The 22473-nt window shown below is 36.9% G+C and overlaps 3 protein-coding genes across 4 annotated transcripts; all 3 read left to right on the top strand.

The window, feature by feature from the left end:
* The first annotated feature begins 35 nt into the window (after positions 1–35).
* LOC135133127 (uncharacterized) lies at positions 36–10665 on the top strand. The gene is made up of 6 exons (XM_064061398.1): positions 36–345; positions 8985–9138; positions 9189–9397; positions 9439–9689; positions 9737–10125; positions 10177–10665. Exons 1-6 carry the CDS (start codon positions 81–83, stop codon positions 10637–10639), a joined length of 1731 nt encoding a protein of 576 aa, XP_063917468.1. The 5' UTR covers positions 36–80; the 3' UTR covers positions 10640–10665.
* Positions 10666–10737: 72 nt separating this feature from the next.
* On the top strand, positions 10738–17005 carry LOC135133128 (uncharacterized). The gene is made up of 7 exons (XM_064061399.1): positions 10738–10856; positions 10907–11065; positions 11109–11262; positions 15545–15753; positions 15795–16048; positions 16097–16485; positions 16534–17005. The coding sequence occupies exons 1-7, from the start codon at positions 10742–10744 to the stop codon at positions 16949–16951; spliced, it is 1698 nt and encodes a 565-aa protein (XP_063917469.1). The 5' UTR covers positions 10738–10741; the 3' UTR covers positions 16952–17005.
* An 8-nt stretch (positions 17006–17013) lies between these two features.
* Positions 17014–19225, top strand: LOC135133126 (uncharacterized). Of its 2 annotated transcripts, none has more exons than XM_064061396.1 (7): positions 17014–17221; positions 17267–17582; positions 17635–17843; positions 17916–18169; positions 18217–18605; positions 18653–19063; positions 19112–19225. In XM_064061396.1, the coding sequence occupies exons 1-7, from the start codon at positions 17098–17100 to the stop codon at positions 19158–19160; spliced, it is 1752 nt and encodes a 583-aa protein (XP_063917466.1). In that variant the 5' UTR covers positions 17014–17097; the 3' UTR covers positions 19161–19225. The 2 variants fall into 2 exon arrangements, with proteins under 2 accessions (XP_063917466.1, XP_063917467.1); XM_064061397.1 differs by having other exon boundaries at positions 17133–17221; positions 17278–17582.
* Positions 19226–22473: the final 3248 nt, after the last annotated feature.

Here is a 22473-nt window from a genome sequence, read left to right as displayed (position 1 = left end):
TTTCAAATACCCCGGCAACGCGCTCGCAGTGACAGCGTCCCGGTAAACCATCAAAATTTCCAGTTGTTGCACAATCCACGATGGATCCAGCAATGCCTTCACTAAACGGGAATCGCTCCCGACAAACCATTGCAGAAGAAAAGTTCCTGGGCATTTTCGCCGGTTCATCGGGTTTCCAAGTCCTCCGGAAACACTCGAAATTCTTCAAGCGCTTCAGAAAACTGACGACCACAACCGAAACGCGCTTGAAGACCACGCAGATCAAGTACTTGATGACCGAATTGATAATTTGTTGTTTGACGCATATGCAAGACACGTACCGGATGCATTTGAGCCGCGTCAAAGGTACAACCATTGTTTAAGTATATTATAGTTGGACAACCTAATACAAATTTTACTTCGTCGAAATCATAGATTAATATAGATGCGACATACAGGCTGATTTTGCAAAACCACCCTTATTGACATTGGAGTCCTCAACCGTCAAAGGCAAGCGCCAAATTTAAATAGTTAGTGTAAAACTTGTTTCACTACGACTCGTTGCCTGAGAACTTGTTTGATCTACAGACCAGAGCGCGCTCAGGCCAATGTCGACTCTAAGCGTTCAGAAGCGATTTGGTTGGTTAGGACTATAATTTCTGCGGGAAATGATATTCACAGTGAGAAAAAAAAAATCAAAATAATCGAAAATACGAAAAATCGAGAAATCTAATAATCGAAAAATCGAAACCTTAAAAAATCGTAAAACCGAAACATTGAAAAATCGAAATATCGAAGAACTGAAAATCGAAAAAATGTAAAATTCAAAAATCTAAAATTTAAAAACCGAATAACGAAAAATCGAGAAATCGAAACTGCCAAATTTAAAAAATCGGATAACTGAAAAATCGAAAAATCAAAAGATCAAGAAATCGTGGAGTCGAAAAGTCGAACAATTTGGAAACCGAAGTAGGCCAAAATCGAAAAATCGAAAAGTTAAAAATTGAACAAATTATAAATTGAGAAATTGACAATCAAAATATCGAAAAATCCAAATCTCGATAAATAGAGAAATCAAAAAAATTAAAAATTCGAAAAATTGAGAAGAGATAAATCGACAAACAAAAAGTTAAAAGTTGAAAAATTGGAAAAGCGGAAAAATCAAAAAACGAAAAATGGAAAACTGGAAAAACTGAGAAACCGAAATAGGCCAACACAAAAAATTGAAAAAATGATAAATCGAAAACATGAATAATCAGATCTCGATAAATCTGGAATGGAAAATTAACAAGTCGAAAAATCGAAAGGTTAAGAAATATTGAAAAATTAAACATAAATCGAAAAATCTAAAATTTAAAAATCCAAAAATTGAAAAATCGAAAAAGTAAAAAGATATATAAAGAAAAATCGAAAAATAAATAAAAAAAGTGAAGTTGAAAAATAGAAACCTTAAAAAATCGAAAAATTGAAAAATCAAAAACCTGAAAAATCAAAAAATTAAGGAATTGAAGAATCGGAAAATCGAAACACTCGAAGGTCAAGAAATGTGAAAATCGAAACATCGATTAATTGAAAAATCGAAAAATTAAGAGTTTATAAAAGTTTGAAAAATTCTGAAATGAAAAATGGAGAAATCGAAAAATCTAAAATTTTAAGAATTAGAAAATCTAAAATTTAAAAATCGAAAAAGTAAAAAAATCGACACATCGAAAAATTCCAGGAGTCAAAAATCGAATCGATTTTTTGAATTTCCCATTTCTAAATTTTTTGACTTTTCAGTGTTTGAATTCAAGTTCCGGGTTTTCGTTTTTCAATTTTCGATTTTTCAAATTTTCCATTATTATTATTCGGCTTCCACTTTAAGACGTTTCGATTTCTCAATTTTTCGGTCTTTTAGTTTCGGCATTTTTCAATATTTCGATTCTTCAGTTTTTCGATTTCTCGGTTTTTATTTTTTCGTTTTTTTAGTTTTTGGATTTTAAAATTTTAAATTTTTCAACTTTCAGTTTTTCCAAATTTTAATTTTTCAATTATGAAGACATTGCATTTTTCGGTTTCTCTATTTTTCGATTTTTCAGTTCTTTGATTTCTGTTTTTCAATTTTTCGAACATTAAATTTTAGATTTTGTTTCAATTTCTTGATCTTTCGAAATTTCAACTTCTTGGTTCTAGATTTTTCAATTTTTCGATTTTTAAAACAAATTTTTCGGTGTTTCAATGGGATCAATTTCTCGATTTTTCGATTCTTCAATTTTTCTATTTTTTCAGTTTTGACCTATTCCGATTTCTCAAATTTTCGATTTTTCTACTTTTCGGCTATTCGGTTATTCGATTTTCCATTTTTTTGATGTTTCAATTTTTAATTTTAGACATTTGGATTTATCGATTTGTCGATTTTTCAGTTCTCCGATATATTTTTCAATGTAGCGGATTTTTAAATTTTTGATTTTTCAGTTTTTTGGTGTTTCAATTTTTCGTTTTTACAATTTTTTAATGTTTTGATTTCTTGACGATCCGGTTTTTCTACTTTTAAAATTTTTCAAAATTTTGGATTTTTAGATTTCTCGATTTTTCGAGTTTTCGATTTCTCAATTTTTTAATACATATTTTAATTTTGACAACTTTTGCATTTCTCGATTTTTCAATTTTTCGGTTTATAACGTTTCTAAATGTTCATTTTTACGATTTCCTAATTTCTCAATTAATCGATTTTTTTATTATTCCATTTTTCAATTTTTTACTTTTCGGTGGTTCGATTTTTCAGTTTTTCAATTAAATGTTTTGAATTTTCGTGTTATCGTTTTTCCATTTTTCAATTTTCCAAATTTTCGATTATCCGACTTCCAGTTCTCGACTTTTCGATTTCTCAATTTGTCGATAAAATTTAAAAATCGAAAGAGTAAAACTGATATATACAAAAACTGAGAACCCAAAAAGTTGAAAAATCCAAAAAGTGAAGTCGAAAAATCGAAACCTTAAAAAAACTAAAAATGAAAAATCAAAAACTTGAAAAATCGAAAAATTAAAGAATTGAAGAACAGGAAAATCGAAACCCTCGAAAGTCAAGAAATGGGAACATTAAAACATCGATTAATTGAAAATTCGAAAAATTGACAGTCAAAATGTCAAATTTGAAAAAATGAAAAATCCAAAATTTGAAAAAACGGCAATTGAAAAACAGAAAATCTAAAACAGGGAAGTCGAAAAATCGAAAGATTAAGCATCCGAAAAATTGAAAAATCGAAAAAGTAAAAAAATCGACACATCGAAAACTCCAGAAGCCAAAAATTCGAAAAGTCGAAGAATCGAAATTTCGAAATATTGAAAAATCCCAAAACTGAAAATATCGAAAAACTGAAAAATGAAAGAAAAATCTGAAAACTGAAATATCCAAAAACTGAGACCTTAAAGGTCGAAAAATTAAGCAATCGAAAAATGCAAAAAGGGAAGTCGAAAAATCTAAACCTTAAAAAAACTGAAAAATGAAAAATCAAAAACCTGAAAAATCGAAAAATTAAAGAATTGAAGAACAGGACCATCAAAACCCTCGAAAGTAAGAAATGGGAAAATCAAAACATCGATTAATTGAAAAATCGAAAAATTGACAGTTTATAAATGTCAAATTTGAAAAATCGAAAATTTTAAAAAACGGCAGTTGAAAAACAGAAAATCTAAAACAGGGAAGTCGAAAAATCGATAAATTAAGAAATCAAAACATTTAAAAAATTCGAAAACTTGAAAAACTGAAATATCGAAGAACTGAAATGAAAAATCGAGAATTCGAAAAATCTAAAATTTTAAGTATTGAAAAATTAAAATATCAAAAACTGAACAATTTAAAATTTAAAAATCGAAAAATCGAAAGATTAAGAAATCGAAACATTTGAACAATTGAAATATGGAAGAGCTGAAATGAAAAATCGAGAAATCGAAAAATTAAAATACCTAAAAACTAAGAAATCTAAAATTTAAAAATCGAAATAGTAAAAAGTCGACAAATCGAAAAATCCAGAAGTCAAAAATGAAAAAGTCGAAGAACAGAAACATTGAAAAATCCCAAAACTGAAATATCGAAAAACTGAAAAATGAAAGAAAAACTGACGAAACGAAAAACTGAAAAATCCCAAAATTAAAAAATTGAGAAATGGAAAAATCAAAAAAATGAAGTTGAAAAATCTAAACCTGAAAAAATAGAAAAATTGAAAAACCAAAAAACTTGAAAAATCAATTCATTGAAAAATCGACAAATAAAAAGTTTATAAAAGTCAAAAATTGAAAAATCGAAATATTTAAAAATCGTAAAATTGAAGAAAAAAACTGAAAACCAAGAAATTTAAAAATTGAGAAATTGTAAAATCCAAAAATTGAATAGTAAATAGGAGTAAAGTGAAAAGTCTCCAAACTAAAATTTCGACAAACTGAGTTTCGGTTAGAATGTGTAACAGATCACGGATCATGGCTTATGAATCAAATCGTTTCCGAACGCTTAGAGTCGACATTGGCCTGAGTGCGCTCTGGTCTGTAGATCAAACAAGTTCTCAGACGACGAACTGTAATTCGTAATATTCTGGTAAATCTAGTGTCAACATAACAAACACTGTTGCCAACATAAGTCGAGGAGTCCTCAACCGTCATTTAATTTAAACTATGACGCTTCTCTATGTTCTCTGGCCGAAATAGTGAGCTTTAGGACAAGGAATCCAGGGGGCGTGGACAAATTTTTCGTCAACGCACATTTTCACTACAGTGAGCCAACGTATTAGGTTTATTTTACTCTACATCAGATGGCGCCATCAAACATTAGCAAAGGCAAACACCCTTCACTCTGCTCTTATACGAGGAGTTATCCATAAATCCATAATTAACATTGTTCCGTAAACAGTAATGTGTATAAACATATACGTACAAAATCTGAAAATATGCTTGACATAAAAAATATGAAGCAACGCGTTGTAACGTGATACGAAAGAATTGAATTTAAATGCATTTGACTCCTATTTTTATTTGACTATATCTGAAGACTGACAGAAACTTTGCAAGGGTTTTTAAACTGGTATAATTGTTTAGTTTTACAAGATTAAAGTAAAACAAGATTTTAAGTAAAATTTAGAATCGTGGTGTTACAAAAATGTTTATTATAGTTCGAAAACAAGATAAAATAAATAAATAAATAAATAAAATGTGCAGTTTATAAACTTCAGAATTTTATTAAAAAAATAATCATGTTTGAAGCTTTATTTTGTCTGTTCGATTTTATATATATTATCCCAAATATGTCTTTCTTGGCACGATTTGTAATCCGAAGTCTCCCTCCACATGCAATTTTTCGTCACCTGAGAACTTGTTTGATCTACAGACCAAAGCACACTCAGGCCAATATCGGCTTTAAGTGATTTATCTATAAACCGATATTCGTTAGAGTTGATCTGATACACATCCACTACGAAGAACTAACCCATTTCGACCATTGGACTCTACAACGAATAAGTGAACAAAGTTCTTGAACATCTTAACGATTTAATACATAATGTTCCCGAATGACAAAATTTACATTTCAAATTGTATTATCAAATTACACTCTCCAAAATTTGTCAAATTTTACAATTGTAAAATTGTAGTTTCGCCCCGTTTACGGTTTATGCATCCGTGTCGAGTTTTCAGCTTAGACGTCAAGATTTTTGGAAAAAAAAATCAACATTTTCCAATTTATAATGTTATTTAAATTTTAAAAAGTAGAATAGTCCTGATCTTGTGATTTATACCTAAATACGCTATTGGGATTTTTCGGCTTGTCGATTTCTCGATTTTTCGACTTTAAATGTCTTAATTTTTCAATATTTCAATTTTGGGCTTTTCTGATTCCTCCATTCTTTAAATTTTCTATTTCTTGATTTTTTTATTTTTCGATTTCTCAATCTTTCGATGTTTCAATGATACGATTTCTCAATTTTTGCCTTTTCAATTTTACGGTTTTTAAATATTTCGATTTTTCAATTTTTCAAATTTTCACGTTTCTAAATTTTCAGTTTGCCGATTTCTAAAGTATTTTTTTTTATTTGTCCATTTCTGGACTTCCTAAAGTTTAGATTTTTCACATCTTCAATTCTTCAATTTTTCGATTTTTTAAGATTACGATTTTTCAATTTTGCTTTTTTAGATTTTCGATTTCTCAGTTTTCCAATTTTTTAATTTCTCAATTTTTTGAATATTTCTTTCAGTTATGAGATTTTTCAATATTTCAATTTTTCGACTTTTCGATTTTTAAATTGATGGATTTTTTTTGATTTCTCGATTTTTTACTTTTTGGATTTTCAATTTATTGTAAACTTTAGATTTTTCAATTCTGCGACTGTTTAATGCTTCGATTTCTCAATTTTTAAACTTTTCGATGTTTTAATATTTCATTTTTTTAAATTCTAGGTTTTTCGATATCTCGAGTTTTCAGTTCTTCTATATTTCAATTTTTCAATTTTTCGATTTTTTTAATTTTAATTTTCGATTTTCCAGTTTTTCTTTTCTAAAATTTTTCGACTATTCAATTTTTTGTTTTCTCAATTTATCGAATTCAGATGTTTCGTTGTTTTGATTGTTCAATTTCTCAATTTTTCAATTTTTAACTTTCCTTTTCGGCTTCCGACTCCTCAATTTCTCGATCCTCCGATTTTTCGATTTCTCGAAGTTCGATGTTTCGATTTTTGGGTTTTTCGGTTTTTCGATTTTTTTCTTTTGAGCTTTTCAATTTCTGGATTTTCCAATTTTTCAATGTCCCGATTTTTCAATTTTTCAAATTTTTGCGTTAAATTTTCAGTTTTCTGATTTCTCAATTAATCTATTTCTGATTTTCCCACTTCTCAAAGTTTCGATTTTTCAGTTCTTCAATTCTTCGACTTCGCTTTATTGGTTTGTCGATTTCTCAATTTTTGGATATTTCTTTCAGTTTTGATATTTTTCAATACTTCGATTCTTTCATTTTTCGACTTCAAGATTTTTCTATTTTTAATTTTTGGATTTTCAGTTTTTTGTTTTTTATTTCAATTTCTCAATTTTTCAACTTTTCCATATTTGAATTTTTAAATTTCTAGATTTTTCGGTTTCTCGAGTTTCCAGTTCTATATTTTAATTTTTTAAATTTCCGAATTTTTAAGTTTTTTGAGATCTCAATTTATTGAGATTCGGATGTTTCGATGTTTTGATTATTCAATCTCTCGCTTTATCAATTTTTCCATATTTAAGTTTTCGATTTTTCGATTTTGGCCTATTTCGGTTTCTCAATTTTTTGATTTTTCGACTTCTCCATTTTTCGACTCCTCGATTTTTTTGTCTTTTGATTTTTCGATTTCTCGATGTCTCAATTTTTGAATTTTACAAAGTTTCGATTTTTCGATTTGTCGGTTTTTCGATTTTTTGCTTTTCGGTTTCTCGATTTTTCGATGTTTCGATTTTTGGTTTATCCGATTTTTCAATTGTCCAATTCGACTTCTCGATTCGTTGATTTTTCAGTCTTTCGATTTTTAAATTTAATTTTTTTTTTTTGATTTTTTGATGTTTGGATTTCTCCATTTTTCAGTTTTAGGATATTTTAACTTTTCAATGTTTTAAATTTTCGATTTTTCGATTTTTCAGTTCTTCAATATTTTTTTATTTTTCAAATTTTGACGTTTCTGATTTTTTAGTCTTCGGATTTCTCAATTAATCTATTTTTTTATATTCCCATTTCTACACTTCCTAAAGTTTCGATTTTTCAGTTCTTCAGTTCTTCAATTTTTCTATTATTTAGGTTTTTGTTTTCCAATTTTTGGATTTTTTAAGTTTGCGATTTTTAGACTCTGCTTTTTTGACTTTTCTGTTTCTCAATTTGTTAATTTCCTAATTTTTTGATATTTCGTTCAATTTTGTGATTTTTCAGTTTTTCGATTTCTCAATTTTAACTTTTGAATTTTTAAATTATTAATTTTTTTCGATTTTTTGAGTTTTCAGTTCTTCTATATTTCGATTTTTCAATTTTCGGAATTTTTAAATTTTCGATTGTCCAATTTTTTTTTATTTTTCGATTTTCAATTTCTCGATTTTTAAATTTTAGATTTTCCAATTTTTATTTTTTTGATTCTTTTATGTTTCGATTTCTCGATTTTACAATTTTCCCATATTTTTTAGTGTTTTAAATTTTCGATTTCGAGGATTTACTGTGTCACAGTAGTCATCAGTCATTACTCATAAAGAACGATTATTGCTGTGCGTTAAAATGCCTACATACTGATAAGCACGTACATACAAGACACATTTAAGACTGTTTTAGTATAATTTTTGCAATTTTAAATTTATTTCTTGATGTCTAAATCGTATATATTTAAATGGTGATGAATATTTTGTGATACAATCTTAGGATAAAATGCATTTTAGTTTCAAAGATAATACCTATGTATTTAATGATTTGACTACTGCTAATGAAAAAAATACGTAAGAAGATGTTCATATTGAATTAATTTGGTGTTCATAGTTTGATGATAACTCATAGTTATTCTGGAGGCAATTTAGATGACTTGTTACTTATTAATTAAAGTAGTGGTCGTTTAATTTCGTACCTTTAAAGTGGACTAAGGGACGCATATTTGTTAGCCATGCAGTTCATGGATAATAGGTATACCGCGATAATGTTAAATTTTTGTTACCTTAACCTTGAAACAGGTATGCACTACATATACATATATTACAGTAAAGTCTTCAACACGTACGTTTGCTTATTTTGTGACTGCTCCCCGTACAATGTAGTGATTAATACGTCCGTTTACTACCTTATCGACATCACGTGCTTACGGACTATTTTTACCCCCTTTCGTAAGGTACCGCCACTTCATTCATAGTGAAGCGAGTGAGATGTAAAATATATATTCATTCTTTTCTACATGGGAAAGTGATTGTCCGTATAGGTTGTCCAACTATAATATACTTAAACAATGGTACAACCTTGAATTGAATCAAATTTCTCGGGTGACGATTCCTTCCAGGGTTGACCATCATCGACACTATTGTCCAGAGTTGTCCCATCAATAAAATCGACGCGGATCACGCCACCCATTTGACTTGGGCTATCCTCAGTTGTATGCACCACTTCTTCGTGAGATTACGAACTGAGAAAGGGTGTATGGAGTGGTTCAAAAGGCAGATGGTAGTTTTGAGTGGTGGTTGACCATGACGGACTCGTGTTTTAGGAGGCAGGCTCGAAAAGCTGTCAGGACGTACGATAAATTGCTGCAGTTTCTCACTCCGACGCACTACGATACTGTGTTCAGCGCGATCATGATCTTCTTGGAGGAAGCGGATTTGTGGGAGATCGAGTACTTTTGCTCGCATTTGTTCCGAAGAGTGTTGGAGTACGCGGACGAGGAGAGTGTTTATACCTCTCTGCTCGAGATTGTTTGTGAGTAGGGGTCGGAGTGTTTGTTTAGTGTGTTGTTGTAGCTTTGGTTGAGGATTCGACGCTCACGAGTTTGATGACGTGTCGAGAGATAGTCCAAGTTTTGGTGACTCTAGGCAACTCTGTGAAGTGGGAGTGGATGGATGGGAGGATCCTGACGAGGATTATCGAGATTTATGTTCTTAGTTTGCTGCCGGAGGAGAATCACGGGCTTTATGAAGGATTGGAGAGTAGTTTGGCGGCGTGCTTGCAAGCGATGTCGCAGTACGTCGGAGAGAAACATCTTCGGTGCATGGTAACACGACTCGTGGACTTGTACACTTGATTATTGTCGGTTGGTAGGTGAACGTGATGTTCAAACCGGTTTTGAATGAGAGAATAGGGGGCGAAAACCTACTACGCTACGGGGAATTGTTGGAAAGTATACACTTGATGTACACTAAAAGAGGGGCACATCATCCCTTGTCCGACCTGACGCTACCACCCATTGTTAAAACCATGTGTTCGAAAAAGGTGATCTATAGCCAATTGGGTCTCCGACTTTTGCAAAGCTTCGTGGATCGATGTGGTAACAAATGGCAGTTTGAAGTGCCTAAAATATTTCTCAGACACACGAAGTACGACATCATCATTAATAAATACTCGACTGCAGACAAGTTGATGTTTCAACGTTACAGACACAAATTACACGAGGTGGCAATCAAATGCGTAATGATGCACGGAGTCCATAAGTATACCTCGCGACTCTTCTAACTCCTAGTCACTCCTCTACTATTTTCCAGGCTTTATCTGGAGCTGCTTTACATTTGTATCAGTTTATTCATGGTAGAAATTCCTTGCGGTTACACCGCCGCATCCGGAATTTGCCTAGTACTAACCCTTCAAGAACTAGCCCGCACTGATAAAACCCTCCCGCCTCACTACTCTCATCGCATTCACGCTATAGTAATCTCCGTAATATCTCTAATCTGCTACGTCCACGACGCCGTCGTTCTCTACGACTACGTCGGCAGCATTGTCGAGAAAAGGGCGACTTTAGCACCACATCTAAACCCACCTTTGAAGAGCACCTACAGCTACGCCCAACACCACATTCTATGGGACGACCCGCAGCTATTCTTCGAAGACTGGAAAATCCGCTACGGTCTGTGGAGGTGTTTCAAGGCCCGAAAAAAGAGCATGGTCGTCAAAAAACGAAACTTCATAAACCTCCCCCTGGAAAACTACGACGACTTCGACATCTAATAAAATCGCGTCTGTAACCCGGCAACTGTTGTCCCGCGTCCCTTGTCAGAGTGACAATGTTGTTGTTCGGTCCAAAATTCTCAGTGTCTGACCAAATCCAACATGAACGAGCAGCAGGTGTTCACGTCCAACCCCCAGCTGCGGGGGAAACCCTCGTCCGCCGAAGTGAACGTGCAGCAGATCTTCGCCACGTCTTCCATGACACGGTTGAAGAAGAGTAAACAAGTGTTCTTTTTTCCAAAAGTCACTATTAACTCGTAAATGCAGCTCTCCAAGCCGCTAGGACGAAAGTCGCTTGTATGAAAATCGGCAACAACCGGAGCGCTCTGCAGGAGAGCGAAATCGACTTCTTGGGGAAGCAACTGGTCGAGTGCTGTCTCACGCACATGCAGGACTCATACAGGATTCACTTGAGTCGGGTGAAAGGTACGAAGATCCGAGAGTACTTAGAGAGTCTGAGTTTTTCCAGGGTTGCGAATCCTGCACACGATGGTGGTGCTGGCCACTGTTGATCAGATCGAGACGGAGTTGGCTATGCATATGGTGTGGGCGGCTCTCAGCTGCATCCACCACTTTTTGTTGAGACTCAAGTCGAAAGGCGGGCTCATGCAGTGGGTCAGAAGGCAAGTGTTGTTGTGATTTCTGGTTTTTACTTTTACTTCTTTTTATTAGAAAATTGGAAAATTAACTTTTGTTAATCATTTATTTATAATAATTATTTTTTTTTTTTACATAGCAACTGTTCCAATATAAAATTAACACTCTTAATAAAATTTCATTTCCATCAACAACTCATTAACACCTTCTCCAAATTTTATTAATTGATGCTTGACATAAATTGTTCCTTCAGGTTTTCAAATTTAATGTTTCCAAGAGGTTTGGTAAATATGTCGGCGATTTGTTTTTCAGTTGAACAATACTTTATGTTTATAATACCTTCTCGCACCTTTTCATTTATAAAATGAAATCTTACATCTATGTGCTTGCTCCGTCGATTGAACTGTCCGGTTTTCACTATTGAGATTGCACTCTGATTATCAACGTACAAATCTATCTTCACTTCACCATTGGTAAGTTCATCAATTAGAGATTTGAGGTAAAGAAGTTGTTTAACACATTCTGCAGCAGATATATACTCAGCTTCTGTGCTTGAAAGTGAAACTATTGGCTGTTTCCTGGAACACCACGATATGGGTCCACCACAAAAAAATATTATGTACCCTGTTGTACTTCTGCGTGTTTCAGTGTCCCCTGCAAAATCTGAATCACAATAGGCAATAAATTTCTCACTGTTTTGGCCATCGTAGCACAGTCCCTCATTTTTTGTAGATATTAAATAGCGAAACACTCTTTTTACTGTTACAATGTCTTGATTTGAAAAATTTTCCATTTTTCTACTACAGTAATTCACTGCATATGATATGTCTGGTCTGGTCTTGTTGTTTAAATATAATAAACTTCCAACAGCTTCTCTGAATGGATAATTAATTTTTACCATTTTATCTTCTGAACTTATATCTTGTTTGACCATGGGCGTAGGTACAGGTTTGGAGTTTTGCATATTAAATTTTTCTAAAGTTGCTTGTACATAATCTTGTTGTGAAAGTATAACTTTTCCATCATGTTTTTGAATACTAATTCCTAAAAACCTATTAGGAATTTTTTCACTTGTCATTTCAAATTCGGTTTAAAGATTTTTCAATAACGATTTCATTTCTTCTTCACATTTGCTGATCAATAATCCGTCATCTACAAAGATTGCTAATAACATGGTCTTTTCTATATTCGTAAATAAACATTGATCACTAATCAGTGGTTTTAAACCATTCAGTTTTAAAGATGTAGTAAAACGTTCATTCCATTTCATAGGAGCTTGTTTTAGGCCATATAGCGATTTCGACAATTTACACACTTTGTTTTCAGTTTGTTCACATTTGAACCCCTCTGGTACATGCATAAAAATTTCTTCTGAAATACTTCCATACAAAAATGCTGTTTTTACGTCAAATTTGGTAACTGACATATTATACTTGGCAGCCAGTGCTAACATTATTCTTACTGAGCTTATGTTCACAACTGGACTGAATGTTTCGTTGTAATCTATTCCCTTATGTTGTTGGCACCCTCTTACTACCAACCTTGCTCTATATTTTCCATTATCTTTAACTTTGAATACCCACTTGCTTGTCAGAATGCGATGTTTGTCTACTTCATTTATATTCACGTAGCTCCATGTAAGATTTTTATTCAGGGATTCTTTTTCTTCACGTATAGCCTCAAGCCATTTGTCCTTTTCTGGTCCCTTGACTGCTTCTTCATAAGTCAATAACGCTTCTTCTTCAACAAAGTTTACAATATAATCTTTAAGTTTTACAGATTGTTTTAATTTTCTTCCACTTCTTGTTTCTGCGATGCCTTCTCCTCTTCTTGATTCTGTGATGCCTTCTCCTCTTCTTGATTCTGTGATGCCTTCTCCTTCTCCCAAAATTATATTTTGTACTTCTATTTGATTTGGTTTTTGTCTAATGTCTTGTTCATATTCAGTTTCGGTTTCTGAATTTTCACCTGTATTGTTTTCTTCTAGTTCTGCATTCTGTTCCTGATTTTCTTCGTCGCTTTCTATAACATTTATTTTGCTTGTTCTTCTGTAATCAGCCAAAGATTGACTACCTGGTTCATTGAAGATAACATCTCGGTGTATTTTTATTTCCTTAGATTTTTCATCCCATAAGCGGTAACCATTTGGTGCATATCCTACAAAAAGATACCTTTTACTTCTAGGGTCAAGTTTGTGTAAATTTCCCAGTGTCTTTGCATATGCTACAGAACCAAATATTTGTAATCTGGACAGATCAGGTTTCATTTTGGTCCAGTATTCTATTGGTGTTTTGTCTATTGCTTCTGTAGGACTTCGATTTAACAGATACGCTGCTACATATGCAGCTTCGCCCCAAAAATCTTTACTTAGCTTGCTGTCAAATATCATCGCTCTTGCCTTTTCCAATAAGGTTCTATTTAATCTTTCTGCTTTTCCATTTAGTTGTGGACTATGGGGTATAGAATAATCCAGAACAATGCCTTTATTTTTTGTCCAGAGTTTAAAATTCGATGACGTATATTCACCACCATTGTCACAACGTATTTTTACCACCTTTTGATTATGATAAGCTTCTGCTTTACTAATAAAATCTTTTAAATGTTCTGATACTTCACTCTTATACTTCAATAGAAAAATTCTACAATAATGAGTATAATCATCTAACACTGTTAAAATGTATCGTTTTCCATCCCAAGTTTCAGGATCGATTGGGCCGCATACATCTGTATGTAGAATTTCTAGTGGTCTTCTTGCCCTCTGTCTCGTTGTATTAAAAGGGAGTCTTGTTTGCTTTGCTTCCATGCAGACTTCACAGAAACCCATTTGACACTTCTTTTTATTCAGTTTCATGCCTGTCGATAGATCTATTAATCTTTTTATATTCTTTGTTCCCAAATGTCCTAGCTTTCTATGCCAATCTTTTACTGAAGTATTTTCTGCAAGATAACTCTCTTCCTTACTTTCCTTGCAACTTGTATGCTACTTTCGATATTTTCTAATGCTGTAAACATCACTTTCGAGTTGACCATGTGGGATGAACATCCTGAATCAACTATAAAATCTTGCGTTGTCAATCTTCTGTCTTCTGTAAGAAAGGCTATCTTCTTTTTTTCTAATGATTTTGTCTTATCTCTAAAAAAACAGTCTTGCTCTTTATGGTTTGTTTTCTTGCAAATCTTGCATTGGTTATTTGTCTTTTTGGGACAGTTATTTGCAATATGTCCAAAGCATCCACACTTAAAACATTTTACTTCGCCAGCACCCTTTTCTTTCCATTTTCGGCAAAATCTTGTATCATGCGAACTACTTTTACAATATTTACAAAATCTCTCTGAACTTTTAAATGCAATATCTCTCTCACTTTCCTTGCTACGGTTTTCTTCGGATAGTAGTCTTGCTATCAATTTTGGTAAGGTTTTCTCATTATCTTGAGTAGATTCCCAGGCAGTCCTGAAGAAACCATAACTTTGAGGTAGAGATGACAGTATTTTTGACATTAACATATGTTGTCATCAACTGTTTGATTTAGACTTTTTAATTTGTGTGCAATACTCTCTATTTTGCTAATGTGAGTAGCCATATCAGTACCTTTTCCAAATGTATAGCTGTAGAACTCTTGCAGCAAATTACATATTTGTTCTGAAGTGCTTCTTTCAAAAATATTTTTGATTTTTTCGAACATTTCTTTGGAGGTGGTGCAGTCCATAATGTGCATCATGTACTTTTTGTCTATTGACGTCACAATTAGTTTTTGCGCTTTTGCATCATTTCTCACCCATTTAGTTTTATCTTCCTCCTTTTCCACACTAGATAGAAGCTTGTCTCCATTTACTATTCCAAACAGATCATACGCCTTAAATGTTACTACTATTTGAAATTTCCACAACTGATACGTGGTTTCATCTTTGAGCTTTTCTATTAAATTCACCTCTTCTGTCAACGCCATTATTTTATTTTTTTTTCTTCTTATGTCACTGTCAAATACGTTTTCTTCCTTTTCGAGTTTTATTTCTCTCGTTAAGGTTCTAAAATTTCTTCTTCTAGCTTTACTGCCTCAGTACTTGCGAGTACCCTGGGCCCATAACCTGTTGTGATTTCTGGTTTTTACTTTTACTTCTTTTTATTAGAAAATTGGAAAATTAACTTTTGTTAATCATTTATTTATAATAATTATTTTTTTTTTTTTTACATAACAACTGTTCCAATATAAAATTAACACTCTTAATAAAATTTCATTTCCATCAACAACTCATTAACAAGTGTCACCTTTGTGTTGAATTGAGTTGAGTTGAACTTGCGGCTTGTAGACGCCAGGCGAGAAAGTCCATCAAGATCTACGACAAGCTGCTGAAATTCCTGGCGCCGAAACAATACTCGCTTATTTTTACATCCGTGGTGACTTTCCTGGAAGAGGCCAGTCTCTGGGACATCGAATACTTCTGTTCGAACCTTTTACAACGGGTCCTCGTCCATGGGGAAGACCGGGACAGGCCGGAATCCATCATGGAGATCATTAGTGAGTAGAACAAGAGTATTGGCGTTTTGACGTCGTTGCAGGTTTAGCCGAAACTAATACGATCACAAACACGATCACTTCGCGCCAGATCCTCAAAGTCTTGTTGGACATCGGAGAAATCGATAAGTGGTCCTGGCTCAACAACAGGCTTCTGGACAGGATCCTGGATATGTACTACGCCAGTATCACTCCTGAGGAATCGCACGACTACAACTATGAGTCTCTGGAGAAGATCCTAGAGGAGTGTTTGAGCGCTATGAGTTTCCACCTTTCGGAAAAGCAGCAAGTGTTCGTGGTAAAATTGATTGTGTTATTAGTCGTCGAGGTAATCGGACTTCGGTAGATGAGTTGGATGTTGGACGCCGTGATGGAAGAAAGCATTCCACATGATAACATCATGAAATTCGGGAACGTGTTGGAGCACGTCGCCGCCTTATACACGAGAAAACTGGCCAGGCGACCGCTGTCCGAACACGTGCTACCGGCGGTCCTCAAAGTCATATCGTCCAAGAACTTGCTGTTCAGTCTTTTGGGTCATCGCATCTTACAGAATTTGATCGACAGATCCAACAACAAGGTTAAGTTCAACACACCGCGGGTGTTCCTGAGGAGTTCGCACTACAACTTGGTCGTAAATCAGTACAGACACTCCGATAAGTTGTTGTTTCAGCGGTATAGAGAGACCATTCACCAGACGACGATCGCGTCGGTACTCACTCATGGAATTAGCATGTACGCTGTATTCTAACGTCACGTTGTTACTTACCACCACCTTTATAGGGTCTACATCGAACACATCTACCTTTCGATTGCTCTTTTCCTTGTGGAGATCCCATGCGCTTACACGGCTGCAGCCGGCGCTTGCCTCTCCATGGCCCTCCAGGACGCCGCCCTCATGAACGGTAGCATGAGCATGGAGCACTCTAACCGCATCCACGCGACAGTCATCTCCCTCATGTCCCTCATTTGTTACATCCACAAAGCTTGCGTCTTCTACGACTACGTGGAGAAAATCCTCGACAAGAGGTCAGACTTCGCGCCTCACTTGAACCCGCCCCTGCAGATCCAATACCGGTACGCGCGCCACCACTTGCTCTGGAACGAACCCCACATGTTCTTCGAACCGTGGGAAACCCGCTACGGACTGTGGCGGTGCTTCAGGACCACCAAAGACGTCGTGGTGATGATGGTGGAATAAACCACCTACTTTAATCGTATTACGTGTGGAATAATAAAATCAGCATTATTATTATCGTTGTTGTTATTGTCGCCTTGTCAAAGTCGCGTTGACGTTCGGCCAATGTTCGCAAAAAATTCCTCATGATACCTTAACAATCTACCAAGATGCGGAATCAACCTCAGACAGCGCTATCATCTCACGTGACCCTCGCCACGGCGAGGATGTCGAATCTGAAATCGACGGAGGGTTTGCGCAAAGTTTTCGCCACCCCGTCGATCGGATCGCTGGGTAAGGACGTGGTTTAGACCGAGCCCGAGGTTAATTTTTCCCCAGCGCCGCTGCAGTTGGACACTCGGCGGATGTCGTCCGCGCACACTAATCTGGGCGTGAAGAAGTTGAAGAACGCGCAGGTCGAGGTCCTCAAGCAGGAGCTGACGGAGTGTTGTCTGACGCACATGCAGGATTCGTACCGGGTGCACTTGAACCGACTGCAAGGGGTGCGCATCTTGGACGCCTTGATCGCCATGACCACGATCAGCAAAATCGGGGCGGAGTTCGCCATACACATGGTGTGGGCGGCGCTTAGTTGCATCCACCATTTCTTGTTGAGGCTGCGCACGGAGAACGGGTTGTTGCAGTGGTTTAGAAGGCAAGGGGCGCGCTCTGGATTGGAGGACTCAAAGTGACTCAGTGTGTTGTAGGAGGCAGGCGCGGAAGTCGATTAAGACGTTCGATAGGTTGCTGATGTTCCTAGTCCCGGTGTACTACTCGATCGTTTTTAACGCGGTGATGACGTTCTTCGAGGAAGCCAACATCTGGGAAGTTGAGTACTTTTGTTCGAATCTTATCGAAAGGGTGTTGGGGAGCACCGACGACAAGCACCGCTACGAATCCATCAACGAGATCATCTGTAAGTAAGGCGCGGACAAACTTAGTGACGCTTCGTTACTAAATTGGTCTGCCACTTTAACGTTCCGCCTAGCTCTGATCGAGAACACCACTCTAACCAACCCTTTAACGTCCCGACAAATCCTGCAAGTCCTTTTCGACATCGCCGACGCGCAGCACTGGAAATGGATCGACGAGGGTTTGCTGAACAAGTTCCTGGAAATGTACTACAGCAGCTTGACCCCCGAAGACAACCACCACTACAACTACGAGTCGTTGGAGAAAGGTCTAGAGACCTGTCTGCGAGCCATGGGCCCGAATTTCGACGACAACCAGCTGCTCTTCATGGTAATGTTCCCAATTGGTAACCGTCACGTCACAGTCGCTCTTACCAGATCTGCTGGATGTTGAACGTGGTGGCAACCGAGCGAATCTCAGACGACAACCTCCTCACTTTCGGCAGTCTTTTGGAACACATCGCCAACTTGTACACCGAGAGAGCGCCGAAGCGGCCGCTCTCCGAGCGAGTTCTACCGTCAGTTTTGAAGACGATTTCGTCGAATAACTTGCTGTATAGTCTGCTGGGTCACCGGATACTACACAGCTTGGTGGATAGGTGCAAGAACAAGCTGATTTTCGACTCGCCGAGGATTTTCTTGAGGAACTCGCGCTACAACTTGGTTTTGAACCAGTTCTCGAAAGCGGATAAGGCGTTGTTCCAGAGGTACAGGGAGGCTTTGCATAAGACGACGGTCGACTCGATGCTGACCCACGGAGTTCACAAGTATTTCGATAGAGAGTGCCTTACGACCACTTTGTCGCTTTTTCTAGACTGTATTTGGAGAATACCTACATCAGCATCGCGCTTTTCATGGTGGAGATCCCGTGCGCATACACTGCGGCTGCCGGGGTGTGTCTTTCCATGGCCCTCCAAGACGCAGCCCTCGATAGTAAAAACATACAGATGACTCATGCTCACCGCCTTCACGCCACCGTGGTCTCTTTAATGTCATTGATCTGCTACATCCACAGAGCTGAAGTTTTCTACGACTACGTAGAGACTATTGTTGACAGACGGGCGAACTTCGCCCCTCATTTAAACCCGCCCTTGATGCTCAAGTATAAGTACGCCCAACACCACGTGCTTTGGAATAAGCCTGAGTTGTTCTTTGAGGACTGGGAGACGAGGTATGGTTTATGGCGGTGTTTCAAGAATCAGGAGAATATCGTGGTGGTGCAAACGTAAGTTAAGTTTGGGGTGTCAACAAAAAGTTACTTTTTTTTTTGTAGAGCACCGACAAATCTACCGGCCCCAAGTACCTCTGGAATAGAGAAGTAAGTGTAGAAGTGGCGACTGTATTGTTGTGTACTAGCTCACGTGTGGTAATAAAGGTTTAGATTGTTGGTAGTGTGATTTTTCCATATTCAATAGTATTACCAAAATTAATTTAGTAGTGTGAAGCAGCCTTTGTACCAACATTATTTCCCGACGAACGTTCTCTGCGCAGTATGCACTTCCGAATGATCTCATCGCATTCCCACAGACAGATTTATACCCGGAGGGGAGCTGGAGTTATTTTCGTCCCGCGACCTCCTGCCCTTACCTTCGTCTGTTTTCCCACACGACTTCATTGTCGTTTTTACGACCGTCTGCATCCTGCTGCCACTTACCTTCTCGCTCAGGCTAGGTCTCTTTGTCTTCGCCGTCTCGTCCAAATATTTGAACCAGCTGAGAACGCATAAACATGTCTAGTCTTGACATATTTATGTTCCTGAGGGGTTAACGAACATGCAGTCACGTACACACTCGGATAAAAATACTGTGTCAAAGATATCGAAATTGAGACTTTCTCGTATCAGTTTAATTTATTTATATGACGACGGAAGCGCAATGTTGATAAATCAAATTTGTTTATAATTCTGCATTCTCAAATGATTCAACTGTTGGTTGGAGTTAATGAGGTGAATTTGTGCGGTCGTTCCCATAGCACTCATCGTAAATTTTGTGGAAAAGGTGCTTAACGTCCGAGTCGGACTGAATTATGGCTTCTTTGTCATGCGGCGGCATCGTTTTTGTGCTCGCAGCGGCTTATTTTTGTGTGGGTCGACCAAAATAATTTTTAGTGCTACTGACTTGGTGTAAAATTATGGAATTTAATACCGAAAAATCTTAATTAAATTTGAAAAATTGGTCGAAAGCTGTTTCAATATACAGCACGGTGAAACATATCCAGCATTTTTGAGTTGAGTTTTTACTTTACAGAATTTTGTGATGACGTCATCAACATTGCCCAAATAAGTCTTATCTTAGCAAGTACTCGACCCGCCCACCCACCCTTTATTTTCTTACAGGGTATGTTTCATTTGCCAAAATCAGTCGTATCTTACCAAGTAACTAGCCCCGCCCAACCGCCCCCTGTTTTTTCAGAAGATATGTCATCTGCCAAAGTCAGTCTTATCTGACCAAGTACTAGCCCCCCCACCCACCCTTTACTTAGTTAGAGGATATGTCATTTGCCAAAATCAGTCATATCTTACCAAGTAACTAGCCCCGCCCACCCGCCCCCTATTTTTTCAGAAGATATGTCATCTGCCAAAGTCAGTCTTATCAGAGCAAGTACTCGCCCGCCCACCCACCCTTTACTTAGAGGATATGTCATTGCCAAAATCAGTCGTATCTTACCAAGTAACTAGCCCCGCCCACCCGCCCCCTATTTTTTCAGAAGATATGTCATCTGAGAAAGTCAGTCTTATCAGAGCAAGTACTCGCCCCGCCCACCCACCCTTTACTTTCTTAGAGGATATGTCATCTGCCAAAATGAGTCTTATCTTACCAAGTACTACCCCCCCCCCCCCACTCACCCCCTTTACTTAGAGGATATGTCATTTGCCAAAATCAGTCTTATCTTGCCAAGTACTAGCCCTGCCCACCCGCCCCCTATTTTCTCAGAAGATATGTCATCTGCCAAAATCAGTCTTATCTGAGCAAGTACTAGCCCTCCCCACCCACCCTTTACTTTCTTAGAGGATATGTCATCTGCCAAAATGAGTCTTATCTTACCAAGTACTAACCCCGCCGACTCGCCCTTTATTTTCTCAGAGGGTAGTACTTGCTAGGATAAGTCTTATTTTGGCAAATGACATCCTCTGAGGGGTGGGCGGGCGGGGCTAGTACTTGGTAAGATAAGACTGATTTTGTCAAACGTCATACCCTCTGAGAAAATAGAGGGTGGGTGGGCGGGGCTAGTACTTGCTCAGATAAGACTGATTTTGGCAGATGACACATCCTCTGAGAAAATAGAGGGCGGGTGGGCGGGGCTAGTACTTGTTCAGATAAGATTGATTTTGGCAGACAACATATCCTCTGAGGAAACAGGGGTGGGCGGGTGGGGCTAATACTTGCGCAGATAAGACTGATTTTAGCAGATGACATATCCTCTGAGAAAATAGAGGGCGGGTGGGCGGGACTAATACTTGCGCAGATAAGACTGATTTTGGTAAACGTGATATCCTCTGAGAAAATAGAGGGCGGGTGGGCGGGGCTAGTACTTGCTCAAATAAGACTGATTTTGTCAAACGTCATACCCTCTGAGAAAATAGAGGGTGGGTGGGCGGGGCTAGTACTTGCTCAGGTAAGACTGATTTTGGCAGATGACATATCCTCTGAGGAAATAGGGGTGGGCGGGTGGGGCTAATACTTGCGCAGATAAGACTGATTTTGGCAGATGACATATCCTGTGAGAAAATAGAGGGCGGGTGGGCGGGGCTAGTACTTGCTCAGATAAGACTGATTTTGGCAGATGACATATCCTCTGAGAAAATAGAGGGTGGGTGGGCGGGGCTAGTACTTGCTCAGATAAGATTGATTTTGGCAGACAACATATTCTCTGAGGAAATAGGGGTGGGTGGGTGGGGCTAATACTTGCGCAGATAAGACTGATTTTGGTAAACGTGATATCCTCTGAGAAAATAGAGGGCGGGTGGGCGGGGCTAGAACTTGCTCAGATAAGACTAATTTTGGCAGATGACATATCCTCTGAGAAAATAGAGGGTGGGTGGGCGGGGCTAGTACTTGCTCAGATAAGATTGATTTTGGCAGACAATATATCCTCTGAGGAAATAGGGGTGGGCGGGGGGGGGGCTAATACTTGCGCAGATAAGACTGATTTTGGCAAACGTCATATCCTCTGAGAAACTAGGGGGCGGGTGGGCGGGGCTAGCACTTGCTAACATAATATTAATTTTGCCCCTATTAAATTTGTAAAAACTTGTTAAATTTAAAGGTGTTAAATTGCAAATTTCCATAGTAACGAGTTAAATTCCTAAATCTGATTGGATGTTTATTTTTTAACTCAGTGGTTAATTTTTTTGAGTCAGCCTCTATAAGCAAAACCTAAAAAATATGGATGCAGTCATAAATCACAAATATAGACTTATCATATTTTGCATATTTTTGATAGTATTTATCAATTTTTTGGAGGGGATAAGCGAATATATTTTGATTAAAAAATATGTTCACTATAAATTTAAAACATCCGCAAAATTTCAAAGTATTCAACTTGTCAAATTCAAAATTAAGTTGCAAAATGTTTTATAATTTTGATTTTTTTCCAAAAATCTGGACGTTTCGGGTAAAAACTCAACACGGAGTC

Source organism: Zophobas morio, unplaced genomic scaffold, assembly GCF_036711695.1.
Source record: "Zophobas morio isolate AGI-343-1 ecotype UQ-CSIRO unplaced genomic scaffold, CSIRO_AGI_Zmor_V1 ptg000021l, whole genome shotgun sequence".
In the NCBI taxonomy this organism is placed as follows: domain Eukaryota; kingdom Metazoa; phylum Arthropoda; class Insecta; order Coleoptera; family Tenebrionidae; genus Zophobas; species Zophobas morio.
The sequence above is the reverse complement of the archived record's forward strand: the minus strand, read 5'-3'. Positions and strand labels throughout refer to the sequence as shown.